General features: G+C 41.5%; 1 protein-coding gene across 1 annotated transcript; it reads left to right on the top strand.

The window, feature by feature from the left end:
• The first annotated feature begins 999 nt into the window (after nt 1-999).
• Nucleotides 1000-12644, top strand: CFAP45 (cilia and flagella associated protein 45). Its single transcript, XM_042469660.1, has 9 exons — nt 1000-1152; nt 1732-1902; nt 2431-2609; nt 4179-4308; nt 7380-7526; nt 8306-8419; nt 9246-9439; nt 10744-10968; nt 12461-12644. The coding sequence occupies exons 1-9, from the start codon at nt 1000-1002 to the stop codon at nt 12534-12536; spliced, it is 1389 nt and encodes a 462-aa protein (XP_042325594.1). The 3' UTR covers nt 12537-12644.
• Nucleotides 12645-14096: the final 1452 nt, after the last annotated feature.

The following is a 14096-nucleotide window of genomic DNA, read 5'->3' as shown; positions in this document are numbered from 1 at the left end:
ACAGGCCAAAATAAAGCTGCTTCAGGTCACTTTGGAGGTATGCTATTAAAATGATGCATGTGTCCTAAGAGTCTGGAAGCTGCACCAAAGATGCGCTCAAGTCTTAAGGACTGGATTATGGCTTTGGCACAGCTTCCAGACTCTTAAAACACATGCATCATTTAAATAACATACCTCCAAAGTGACCTGAAGCAGCTTTATTTTGGCCTGTCTGTATGGGGCCTTTATTTTTAATCGGCTCCATGTGCAGTTGAGATAATAAGCCAGGAATAAGCCACACTTGTTGGTTTGGGTGTTACATGAAACCATGATTGAAAGAAGCCAGAGTTCTATGCTAGCAAAAAATACCATGGATTCAAAGTGTGGTTTGTTACCCATTGACATGGCTTGTTTGCAAAGACAGATTTACACCTGTTTCTCCTTGTTCTTGTATTGTAAAGCACCATATACAGTGATAGTGCTATATAAATTGATGATGATGATGTTACATAGGTCAGATTGCAGCAAACCACACCATACTTGTGATGACACAGTCATAAAATAACATAAAGGATACCACATATAATGGCCTGTTACAGACTGCCAAAATAAAGCTGCTTCGGGTCTCTTTGGAAGTATGCTATTTAAATGATGCCTGGGTCCTAAGAGTCTGGAGGTCACGCCAAAGCCACACTCCATTCCTAAGCACTGGAGTGCAGCTTCCGGATTCTTAGGATGCATGCATCATTTAAACAGCATACCTCCAAAGAGACCCGAAGCAGCTTTATTTTGACAGTCTGTAACAGGCCATAGTTTGGCTATCAATTCAATACCATATGTATTTGGAATTCCAGCTTAGTCTTGTCATGGCTGCCCTTCCAAGTCACAAGGAGAGATTGAAAAAAGTTTGCTGCCTGTGGGGTTCTCGGAGTTGTTATTCCCCCCAAAAAAACTTTTCCAGGCTGTCGTTTGGAAGCATGAGAAACATTGCTCATCTATTTCTATCTTCCCCTCTCTTCCATGTCCAGTGTGCCCACAGTGGATCCCTCAGGGGAATCCCTCATCATCAGTCCCAAGGATTTTGAGCGTATCAAGAATGCATCTCATGTCCTGACTAAAGAGGAACGCGAATCTCAAGAAGCAGCCGTCAAGGCAGAACGAGAAGCCATCCTAGTATGTGTACTTTCGCCTTGTCATAACAGAAAATCTAATTTCTTAATTTTTTTATTGCATTAATAGTCCATCTTTCTTTCAGGACCTCCAAGGAAATGTTAACAAGCTTATGATAACAAAGCCTTATCTTTAGTTGCCTGTAACCAGTTAGACAATTTATTTATTTATTTATTTATTTATTTATTTATTTATTTATTTATATCTATCTATCAAAAGCAATGCAAAGAGTAAAAAAATTAAGTGTCTTTACTGGCATAATAAGTTATATTTTAAGAATGACTTTAAAGAGGGAGGAGAGAGTCACATCTAACATTACGAAACAAGATGCACACAAATGAACCAAAATATATCACCTTTCTGTTGATGTTTTTAAAACAAGAGAGCATTGGACAGGGAATTGACAAGAAGCATCAAGAAGTGACATTAGATATTGTGGTATAAATCAGCACGCATCACCAGTATGGACCTAAGTCTTCTAAATAAAGCCATGTTTGTTTGTTGCTATGGTACTGAGGCTTCAACCTCTGGAATAAAAGACTTGGTTCTCCCTCTTGTTTACCTCCGTTCCTCCTCCATCAGGCTGCCGTGAATGAGCGAAAGAAATCCATGAAGTTGAAAGAGATCCTACGGAAGAAGAATGAAAAACTGAATGACCTAGAGGAGGAGGCCAAGGAGCGGGCTCAGTACCTGCTGGAGCGAGCTGCTAACCTGCGAATGGAACAGGAAGATGAGATCAAGTCACTCAGTGAGGTGAGAATATCTCCAGCACCAGAATTGTTCTCTTTCATTGTCCTCTCCATCCTGATATTTCTAAAAAGACATCCAGTGATCAGAGGATGAGGAAAATTATAGAAGCATAGAGATGCAAGGGGCTTCACAGGCCATGAAGTCCAACCCCTTTCCCCCAGCTCAATGCAGGAACTTCAGCTTTTTGCTTTTTGCCAAGGGCTTTTTAAACTGAGGTATGCCTGTACCTCAGAGAGCAGAGAATTTCACATACTGATTTGAATTAACCAGCTGATTTGAATTAACCTTCTTTTAGCAGTATCCTTCCAGTAATAATTTACATCCATTGTAAAAAAAAAAAAAGACATTTAAATCTAGCTTCTGAATTAGTATTAAAATCTTCTAGAACCTGTCTTTCCCAGGATTGTATTTAATGGCATGGTTTTGCTTGTTCTGGACTTGCAAATGCAGGTGCAGGGCTAAGCCCTGGTTACAGATGAAAAACAGATACATGCTTCAGACAGTGATTGCACTTCTCTCTGCTCTTTACAGATCATCCTGGAAGCAAAATGCCATGCCATTCGTGATGCTCAGATCCTTGAGAAGAAGCAGATTGAGAAAGAGATGAATGAGGAGCAGATGCGGTTGGACCGAATGATGGAGGTGGAGAGACAAAAAGCCAGCAAGATGCAACATGAGCTGGAGCAAAAGAGGAAGGAGGAGTTGTACAGGTAGTCCAGACTTTGGGGTTCAACAGGGCTGAAGCAAAACCATGGGATCAACCTTACCCATCTTATTTTCATCCTGGTATGTTGTGCTACAACTCCCATAATCTCTGTGGCTGTGCTCACTTGGGTTGATGGGAGTTGTAATTTAAAAATATGGAGGTTCCTGGGCTGAGGGAAGCTGCAATAGGTGCTTGCTAAACTAGTGGGTGGACAGTAGTTTCCTCTTAGAGCACAACAGCAGTTTAAAAGATAAATTATGGCTGTTCATGGCAAAACCAAAATAACAGACGTCAAAGGCTTTTGTTATTTTTCTAAACCTATAAGCCTATTTTAACAAAGCTGGCAGTTGGATTGCTCATGCACACCTAAAAACTAGGAACTTCCTGGATTGTATCTTGATCGAAATTCAGTAGCCAACTCTTTTGTTGCAGTGTTACTTTGAGCATCCTAGTACTTGAAGGATGTTTAGGTTCTTGTTTCTGGTCTTTGTGGGTTTTGCGCCGGCATAAAGATTCCATATAGAAACTTCTAGAGCTGATAGCTTGGTGGGAATACCACCCCTCTCACCTACAGCATATGTCTGAGCCTGCTAAGCTGCTGTTCCCTCTGTTCGCTTCTGTCAGGTCCCTGTGTTTTTATGACAGACTTCAAAACCGAGGGAAAGATAACTTGGGGGCTCAGACATGCATGGGAAGTGGTGAGATATTCCTGCCAAGCTACTCAGCTCTATAACTTTCCATATGGAGTCTCTGCACAGGCATAAAACCCATGTGTGAGGGCACAGATTATCATTTAAAGAACCAATTACAGTCACCCTTGCCTTACACGGGGATCCGTTCCAGACCCCTCCGCGTAAGGCAAATAGCATGTATGCTCGAGCCCCATTGAAAATAATGGGGCTTGTGCATGATGTGTGCACCCCATGGACACACTCACCATTTTAACTTCCATCACACGGCTTTCAATGTAAGCTGAAAACCGCGTAAAAAGCGCCCACATATGATGCAGGCACACTGTATAAGTAAACATCCTATCCATTTATATCTTAGTGGTTCACTGTGTACATTTCTGTCCTGACCAAGGACAGGGTAGAACTGAGAAAACTGATGGTTCAGAGTGTCTCCAGAACTGTGATGATTAGAAACATACTTTCGTTCATACTACCCTCCTGTACATTCTGCAATCTCTCAAAATTTGTTAGAATTTGCTGAGTTCTCAGAATTCTTTTTGATTTGTGGAGTCTCTTTCCTTGGAGAGTGATGGAGTCTCCTTCCTTGGAGGTCTTTATACAGTGGCTAGATGGCCATCTGTCTGGGATGCTTTGATTGAGAGTTTGTGCATGGCAGGGGGTTGGACTGGATGGCCCTTGTTGTCTCTTCCAATTCTACAATTCAATGATTCTGTGATTTGTTCATAAAATTCACTATGTGAGGAGATGAAAGAAGGTCTTGGTTCTGTGTTGGAATGATGTGTCTGTTCCCAAGAGGCACACAATAGGGTTCTAACTGGCGAGGCCAGCTAGTGGGGCCTTAGTTTCCAGTGAAGAAACTCTTTTCATTACTTGATTTTCAGGGGAAGGAGCCACATCATTGAACAAATAGAGAACAACAGGGAATTGCGTGCCATGAAGGCTGAGCAACGGGATCAAGAGGCCCAAGAGATGCTGGAGTACCTGGAGCGACTTCAGTTTGAAGATGAAAGAGTAAGTAGGAGGAATGGCAGGGCTGCGTGAGCTGGGGTGAGGGCAAGAGCTCCCCGCTATGCATGCATACTCCTACTGTGCATTACTCCAGTTAGCAGCATCTCCATGTTACACTGGGAAGGCTCCTGTTTGAAACCATGGAGAACTGCTGACAATCATTGGTCTCTGTTTGATATGTTCCCATTTAAACCAGGCTTTTTTCAGAATTATGAGGACTGGAATCTTGAATTATTTTTAGGTGGAGAACCCCATGCTTTGTGTGTGGAGGATCCCAGATTCAATTTCAGCTCTCTCAAAGGAATTAGCTGAAGAATTGCTTTGCTGAAGAATTTCGCCCAGTCAGAATAGGTAATACTGAGCCAAGTAGACTGAAGTCATTCACATGAGGGATCATATGTCAGTAGGTAGAACATATGCTTTGCATTCAGCAGCTCTCAGATTTAATAACTCATTTCTCATGTTTTAAAAGGTTAAGGTAGCAGATTATGGGAAAAGAACCTTGATTTGCACAGAACAGTAACACAAATTCTGGTTTTCTTGAATTTTGCACTGTTGCAATGTCCAAACCTGTCTCCACAAAGAAAATGGGATGGTTTAATCCATAGATACTGAGTGTGACATTGGAAATCCATTTAATTCAGTAATAGAAGCTGTGAGTTCTGGAAGCTGTGGATATGTAATTTTATTTATTCCTCATAAATTGTAAGCCCCCATGTTTTGATAGGCTGGAGTGGAATTAACTTCAAATTACTGCACAAAATGGGGTTTTAGATCCCGTTTCATTTCAGTGTTAAAACAACTCTACACTGGATTAAGTGCTGTTGTCCATGTTGATCACTTAGATTCCTCAACTATCAAATTATTTAAATGTATCTGACAGGTTTGTTCTCTATCACCTTTATTGTTTGCAATTGCTCTGTAACCCTTTGATAACATGATTTGAAACAATAAGAACATCTCTGGCTTTCATATTGGAGAAAAACATGTTGTTAGCATACACCTGATCCTGATAGTGCTTTCCCTCTTAGGCATTTTAGAGTTAGAATCATAGAATCATAGCGTTGGAAGAGACCATAACGACCATCCAGTCCAACCACCTACCATGCAGGAATACACAATCAAACCACTCCCAAAAAATGACTATCCACTCTCAAATTTCCAAATAATGAGATTGCACCACATTTCATGGCAGTGTGTACCACTGTTCAATGGTTCTTGCCATCAGGAAGTTCTTCCTAATGTTAGGATAGAATCTCTTTTCTTGTAGTTTGACTCCATTACTACATATCCTAGTTCTAGAGCAGCAGAAAACAAGCTTGCTCTATCTTCAATATGACATCATTTCAAATATTTAAACAAGCTATCATGTCACCCTTTTTGCCAATCTTCTCTTCCTCAGGCTGAAAATACCTAGCTTCCTAGCATAGTTAAGGCACGGTTTACAGCACTTTTACTATTTTGATTGCCCTCCTCTGGACACGCTCCAGCTTGACAATATCCTTCTTGATGCCCAAAACTGGACACAGTATTCCAGGTGAAGTCTGACCAAAGCAGAATAAAGTGGCACTATTACTTCCCTGAGTCTAGATACTATACACCTATTGATGTAGATCATATTGGCTTTCTCTTTAGAATTCCCCAGTGACATCTAAAATGTGGTATTTTAACATCCAGAAAACATATTCAGGGATAGTCCTGTTGATCATATGGCAAAGTACAGTATTATCCAAAATCCACAAAACAGTGATACTTTTATTGGGCCAACCAAAATGCACATTATACATATTCCAAGCTTTTGAAGCTTCACTGGCTTCTTCATCAGGCATCACCTTGAGTACAGTTAACAACAACGATTCTACATTTCTTGAAATACTACAGTCCTCTGTAGAAGAAATTTCAATTTAATGAAATACCACAGTCCTCTCTAGTATTTCAAGAATTCTAGTATTGTCAATTCCATTTACAAATCTCAATTATTTGTCTGAGGCAATAAATCCCTCAATAGTTTTTTGCCATCTTTTCTAAGGCCTGTTACAGACTGCCAAAATAAAGCTGCTTCGAGTCTCTTTGGAGGTATGCTGTTTAAATGATGCATGGGTCCTAAGAATCCGGAAGCTGCACCAAAAGCTGCACTCCAGTGCTTAGGAATGGAGTGTGGCTTTGGCACGACCTCAGGACTCTTAGGACCCATGCATCATTTAAATAGCATACTCCAAAGAGACCCGAAGCAGCTTTATTTTGGCAGTCTGTAACAGGCCAAAGTCTCCAATCTAAAATTCTGTGGAACAGCTTTAAAAACAAAGAGATTGGGGGGGGGGATACATCCTTTGACCATGACAGTCTTCCCTAAGAGAGACAGCATAGGTTTTGCCCAGCTTTTAACTTTTTCTTCTAGATATTTACAAATTGCGTTTCAATTACAATGGAATAATTGGGAAAGATTTTTAGTATTAAAATTCTGAGATATTTGAATCTTGAAAAACAAAGATCAGATCCATGTAGGAATTTAAGTTTATTTTGAAGAACCAATTGTAAGTTTATACAAAGTAATTTAGTGTTGTTGTTAATAATTTTTAGCTCAGTATGTATCTGAAATGTATCTAGAACATTTTTGAGTGGGATTATTCTGTTTATAGGGGATGATTAAAAGATCAATATATCATAAATTGACATAACCAAAGAGGTTCCTTACACTTCAAAATAAAATTCTGAAAAAGAAACATTAATTTGTAATTAATGTTTCTGTAAACTGTGCTTTTAATATATCAAACTGGTTTCTTTATTGCAAAGAAAATTGAGCATAATACACAACAAGAAGTCATTTTCTTCAAGTAACAAAGTAGATTTCAATCTGTAAAAGAGGAATAATATCAATTTTTTCCATTTTCCACAACATTTATTTTCCATTGCTTCACCATTCCTGGAACGTTTACATCTCTGCACCTATAGATATGTCAGATTATGGTTCCCATTATAGGGCAGTTGTCTTTCAAAATATCTAGAAGGCATCACATTGGGAATTATGTAGGCACAGTGAATGATGCTGCTTAGCTGTCTGGGTCCTCCTACAGGAAATGGAGCGTAGGAGGCTGGAGCAGCTGAGGATCCAGGCTGAGATCAAGCACATCAATGATGAGAACCAGAAGTGCAAAGAAGAGAAGCTAGAACAAGAGAGGATGGCTGATATGCGGGTGCTAGAATACCAGAGGAAGAAGATGGTATGCAGTAGGATGCTAAGGAAGGACTGCTGTATGTCCAACTGCATGAGGACAAAAATGCATTTTAAGGTTTTAGCTCTAAGTAACAGAATTAAAATCAAAGTGTTAAAGGAGTTTAATTTTAATTCTCTTACATAGAAGACATTTTGTATTTGATTTAGTGTTTTATTTGAACTGTTTTGAGCGTTAGATAAGACCGAAAAGCAGGATGAAAAGCTTTTTGAAATAAAGTATATCAATAAAACAGGGTTGTGTGGCTTTAATGATAATGGAAAATCTTTCCAGATTTCCTTCACTTCCTTCAGCCCATGACCCTTCAAGCCCACTTGGCTGCAAAGGGCAGAGGGAAGTAGAACGAGGCCAATTGCTGTTGACTATGAATTTAATTGAAACTTCAGAAGCACTGCGAAGTGGGAAGGAGCTTCATCCTTTCCTTCATCTTTTGATTCCTGGTAGTGAGACACAGGGCCTCATGAGTGAGTCAGTGTCTTGTCCACCCACAGATTACTATCTCTGATGCCCAGAACATTCATGCCAGGAAGTGTAACTTAAGAATCTGATTGCCATACAACCCTGACCAAAGAGTCATCCTCAGACCTTAGAAAATTTACCTTTTTGGACTGCAACCTCTAGATTCTCCCAACCATCATCACCAGTGGCTATGGTGACTGGGAGATTCGAGGAACTGTAATCTCTAAAATAACTTTTCCAAGCTCTGGTCTGATTAGCAACAAATATTTTCTTGGCCCAGGTGCTCATTGTCTTTTATCTATGCATAGGCGCGGGAGGCTGAATTTGAGGCCGAGCAAGAGAAAATACGTCGTGAAAAGGAGATGGAGACGGCCCGCTTGCGGGCATTGCAAGAGAAAGCCCAGGATCACCAGGCAGAGCAGGTATCATAAGGCAATGCAACTCTCTCCCATTCCCCAATACACATAAAGAGACATGGGGCTCTGTTATCCTTCCTGTGTGTCTAGATTGAACAGATTATACCTGTCCAGGTTATTTAAAGCAGACCAGTTGGGACAGAAATCCGTTTTAAGAAGAAGAAACTTTACTGCAGTCTGTGTTGGGCATATAGCTCTGTATTAGATAAAATCTATGTAGAGCCCGTATTCAAGTTAAAAATGACACAAGGAGACAAAATACTACATCATGTTCTCAGACTACAGTCTGTCTTTGGTACTATGATTCCACTTTACATGCAACTGTAGGCACAGGTGTACACAGAAATCTGTAATCCTTTGTGGCCAAAATACTTCGTCCTGGTGGAATGCAAGTTTCCATACTCATGAGAGGCAGTGGAAGAGATGAAGCCTGTATTTCTGCTTGGTTCCTCCCCCTAATACACAAAAACAGTGGGGTGCTGCTGGGTGCAGCGTTATTTCCCTAACTTATTCCAGCTAGTCTTGAGCATGCAGGGAAGAAGAAGGATAAGGCTGTTCTTTCTTTGCTTAATGTTCATGGGCATCTGGAATGAGCCTGGGCACAACCCCATGGACAGAAATATGGAGCTATGACCATTACTCACTGTCAGTTTTTATATACCACAGTGGAGGCCTTGCAAAAGGAGGTACTCTATAAGGAGATGCAGAATATCCCCTTCTGCAAGGCCTGAAAAAGTATTAAGCAGGCATAACCTCTAGTTATGTCACTAACAAGGTGCCAACTTTCATGCCAGGAGGTGTAACTTAAGAATTTCTTTTCCCGTTCCTCCAGGATGCCTTAAGAGCTAAGCGCAACCAGGAGGCAGCTGAACGAGAGTGGCGCAGGAAGGAAAAGGATGCTGCACAGAAAAAGGCTCAAACAGAAGCCATGTTGAAGCAGAGCCGCTTGGAACAGGTGGCCCAGAAAGAGCACAGCTTGGCTGTCCAAGTGCAGCGAGACCGAGCTGAGTTTGAGAGGATTGTTAGGTAAGGAACATGGCTCCATCTTTGGAGGACTCTGCATTGGAATCGCTTCAGTGGGATATAGTGAAGCTGAAATAAACTGGGGATATTACTTTTTTGGACTACAACTTCCAGAATCCTCCAGCCAGTGTGGCCAGCAGTAGCCATTCTGTCAGAGGGATTTTGGCAGTCCAGAAAGTAACATAACCAAATTCTGGAATACAGTATATCATACCAATCTTGAGAATTCAGACATTTTGTTTTGTTCTGCTTGCGATTTTCGGTACTTGGGGAAGATACACATTGGGCTGGTGACTCTGACAGAAAGACAAGATGTCAGAAGGGCAATATGTGAGATGAGCAGAGATGGGTTATCCTCTGAATAGCTTTGTTTGTACCCAGGTGAAGATCTGTTTAAACTGAGGAGTGCTACTAGAATTATCAGCTTTATAAGGTCAAATGAGTTATCTTTATGTCATGACTTCCATTGAGTTGACAAGCTGCATCACCACACTCTAGCAGTCTGCAGTTGGTGGTGCTGCAACACAACTAAGAAGATCAAGCCAGCTGAGTCACAGTGTCTGGGGATGTCATCCACAACGGGATTCCCTCATGTTGGAGACTGGGCTCCATCTGTTCATTTTCTGTCCATCCATGTGGCACATAGAGTGCTTCTGTTTATGCTGTTTTCTCTTTACCTGTGTATTTTCCCTTCTTTGTTATGAACAGTCAACATTTAAGAGCTCTGATGTTGTTTGCTAGCACAACTAACACTGGCAGAGGAAGACGTTGCAGAAGACGAAGCATTGTTGCAGCAGAGGAAAGGGTGCCAGTGATGAGGGAATAGCAGTGAAAGCTGTCAGGAGATAAAGCTGCCCAGCCAATTCCAAGGTGCTTGGGATCCAGCAGGTCAACTTTATCTCCTGGCAGAGATGGCTTCTGTTACCATCTCCCACAGCTTCTGTACATCAGTTGAAAAGGTATTTATGCCAACATGAGGCTAGACTGGAATAAGTCACCAACAGGATTCTAGTTAATACCCAGTTAACATGCTCAACTCATCAGGCTTTTTGTTTGTTTATTTTACTCCATTTGCACTTTTGTTTTTTAAATGTGGGGTGGAAATACTGAGGCCTAGTCCTAGCTTCATGAGAATCTTGGCTTTCCCCTTTGATTTATGTGGCTAGCTTTCACTTCCATTCCCTTGTGGCAGCCCCTATTGTACAAGTAAAGTTGACGAAGGTGTAATAAACCATCTAACCCAGTGCCTTACTTGATCAGTTTCAAGTGAAAGCAAGCAAATGGACATGTCTTCATTACCTCCCCAGGATCCAACGGGAGCAGATTGAGAAGGAGCGGAAGGAGCATGAACGACGTGTAGCTCTTCAGCAGACCCATGCTGATGAGATCCGGCGCCAAGTGCGTGAACACCAACAGCAACAAATCCAGGAACGTATTGCTATATTTGAGGAAGGTAAACGGATGAAGGAGGAGGCACGGCGGCGCAGTGAGCGCATCAATGAGATCAAGCGGAAGAAACTGGATGAACTCCGGTGAGGCTACTCAGCAATCCTACTTGATCCCAATTCCCACAGACCTTGTGCTTGTTTTATTTCATTTGTTCTTGTAATTGAATGTGGGGTGGCTATACTGGTGCCCAGTCCCAGCTTAATGAGAATTTGGCTTTCCCTCTTGATTTATGTGATCACTTCCATTCTTGAAAACATAATGGCTTCCCAGTGAGAATTTAGACAATGGGATTATTTTCTGGGTTATTTATATGCATGTGTCCCTTCATCCTGAGTCTCCTGTTATTCCATTCCACTCCATATTACATCCAATTTTCATGGTGTTTTCTTTTCAGCATTCTGTGGTCAGTTGTTCTTTTGGTGGGTCTCTTCCCCACCCCAGAATTGCTCTTTAGGAAGCAGGAGCGGGTATACTTTTTCAGCTGTTGTTGGACTGCAACTCCCAACAGTCCTAGAGATCATAGCCAGTGGTGAGGAATGCTGGGAGTTGCAGCTCAGTAAGATCTGAAGGGTCACATGTTGCTAATTCCTGTCTTAGGCCCCATACAGACAGGCCAAAATAAAGCTACTTCAGGTCACTTTGGAGGTATACTGTTTAAATGATGCATGCATCCTAAGAGTCTGGAAGCCACACCAAAGCCACAACGCAGTCCTAAGGACTGGAGCGCGGCTTTGGCACAGCTTCTGGACTCTTAGGACACATGCATCATTTAAACAGCATACCTTCAAAGTGACCCGAAGCAGCTTTATTTTGGCAATCTGTATGGGGCCTTAGAGATTTTATTTCTGCAAACTGAAGGGTTGCCCTGAGTTAGGTGATACCTTGCTGTAGACTATGGATGCCGAATTTCTGGCTACCTAAATGCAAGTGCTCAGAAAACTGAACAGGAAGTAGATGGAGTGATTGTATAGTGTTGGACCCTGTAACTGATCAGTCTTGGTAACAAGAGCCTGGAAAAAATATTTGGGCTGCAGGTTCCAGAATCCCCAATACAACATGGCAAGTGACTATGGGTTTCTGAGAGTTGTGGTCCAAAAAAAGTACGTAACTTACAACTAGCCCCAGCGACTGAATTTAGAGACTTAGAGTTGGGGGAACAGTCCCTTCCAGATATATGTTTGAGAAGAGCTGCCCCTGTATTTTCCTGTGAAGAGGAGGAATGAAGATTGAGGTGTATCATGGATCTTTTTCTCACAGTGATGGTGAACCTGAGCCTGGAATATTAACAGATTGTACATGTAGGGTCATATCTAGACAAAAACATTCCCCGTGGAAACTGATTCTGGATCTCAGTTGTAAAATGGCAACTGTTGGGGATAAGACTCTAGGTTAGTTTTCACATTGACATTTTTGGTGTGGGTGCAGGATTTGTTTTCAAAGAAAATCTGAAAGGGCGCGGTCTAGACTTGGATTTACCAGTGCTGTGATAACCAGGCCTGGTTAACATGTCCATGATGTTCATGAGTCACCTAACCTCTTGTAACTGGTTCCTTTTTTCTCTTTTTTTTTTTGCAGAGCTGCTGGCCTCCCTGAAAAGTATTGTGCTCAAGTGGAGCGAAAAGCATTTACCCAGTCAGCCCCAGTGCGCTAAATGGGAAAACCACTTCCCCACTATGACACTGTATTATCTCTATATGTATCCTAGATTTTCTATTTTCTTAGTTTCTGGACATGTTTTATGAATAGAACTATTTCTGGATTTGTGTGGATGTTTCTTCTTACTTTCAAACCACGCTTTCAAACTCTTTTGCAGTAATTATAAGGAAAATCACCTAAGCATTTTCACCACAAGTTGATTCAAATTTAGGAGGGTATGTCTTGCAAGAAAGGGGTGCGAGAGCAGATTAAAAGGGAATGATGCTTCAGTATTGATCAGGCTCCAGGCAGTTGGGATCCCAGACCCCTTACCAGAATAAGGTACATGGGCCAAAATGGTCTGACACTACGGAGCAGAAGATGAGAACTAGCAGAGTCCTTTACATGCAGCAGGCTGCTAGTTCAGTCTCTGGACTTGTCATGTTAGTTGGGATAAGACTTCTGTGCTAATAACCCAGAATGGTGAAAGTTATAGTCCAACACATGGTCTTGGAATGGTGAAAGTTGCAGTCCAACACATTTGACTAATGCTGGGTTGTGTGTGGGGGCAATGCAAAGAATTTCACAGACCTTTCTTCCCACAGTTGCGCTGCAGTGTGCAGTCCAGGAACTATTTCAAAATAAGTGAACTAAAGGAGCTGCTGAGGGCAACTGCCCAGGGAAATACATATTTTGAGGAACACAAAATAACAACAACACATTTTGCATCAAAGTGCCCTCAGACTTGAGGATACTTTAATGCAGCATTTGTGTGGGAGAGAGTAGTCTCTCCTGCTGCTTTTCCTCTGCAAAGTACTATCAGCCCTCCATATCCACGGATTCTTTATGCATAGATTCAGCTGTGCATGACTTGAAAATATTCCAAAAAATATATATATAAATTTCAAAAGGCAAACCTTGACCAGCTATTTGATACATTGGATACCATTTCACTACACCACTGTATTTAATAGGACTTGAGCATCCATGGATTTTGGAATCCATGGGTGGTCCTGGACCAAACCCCAGCAGATACCAAGGGCCCACTGTACCTTTGTTTCAATTTGCAGCTTACCACAACTGCCTTTTCTTTAAAACAAAAATGAGCCCACATGAACAGACCATGCTTAGACCAACCATTATACATTGCATGCACCCAGGTGAGGAACTTTAAAGCTTCCTGATGTTAATTAACTAGTCTGGACGTAACAAACCACATATAACTATTACCTTTGTAATATAATGACAGAACACTTATTTTGCTGTGGAGCGGTAACATTTTAGTTAGTGTTATAGGTATGGGGTGTAGCTGCAGTAAATTTTGAAGGAAGAATATTGTATTCTGATGCTGACTTGTATTCCCCGTTGACAAGGTTGTCAAGTCATGTCCGACCATAGGGAGCAGTTCTCATCTCCGTTCCTAAGCCGAAGAGCCAGCATTGTCAGAGACTACTCTGTGTTCATGTGGCCAGCATGATTGCACAGAATGCTGTTTACCTTCCCACCATAGTGGCACCTGTTTATCTACTTGCATTTGCATGCTTTCAGACTGCTAGGTTGGCAGAAGCTGGGACTA

This window comes from Sceloporus undulatus, chromosome 5, assembly GCF_019175285.1.
Source record: "Sceloporus undulatus isolate JIND9_A2432 ecotype Alabama chromosome 5, SceUnd_v1.1, whole genome shotgun sequence".
Classification (NCBI taxonomy): domain Eukaryota; kingdom Metazoa; phylum Chordata; class Lepidosauria; order Squamata; family Phrynosomatidae; genus Sceloporus; species Sceloporus undulatus.
This window is presented reverse-complemented; position numbering and strand designations above follow the sequence as displayed.

Bases quoted from the DNA above. Each gene is read 5' to 3' on its own strand.
- CFAP45 (XM_042469660.1), top strand. From the start codon at position 1,000: ATGTCCAGTGTGCCCACAGTGGATCCCTCAGGGGAATCCCTCATCATC. The intron at 7,527-8,305 runs GTATGCAGTAGG...ATCTATGCATAG, and splicing joins AATACCAGAGGAAGAAGATG to GCGCGGGAGGCTGAATTTGA. The intron at 9,440-10,743 runs GTAAGGAACATG...TTACCTCCCCAG, and splicing joins GAGTTTGAGAGGATTGTTAG to GATCCAACGGGAGCAGATTG.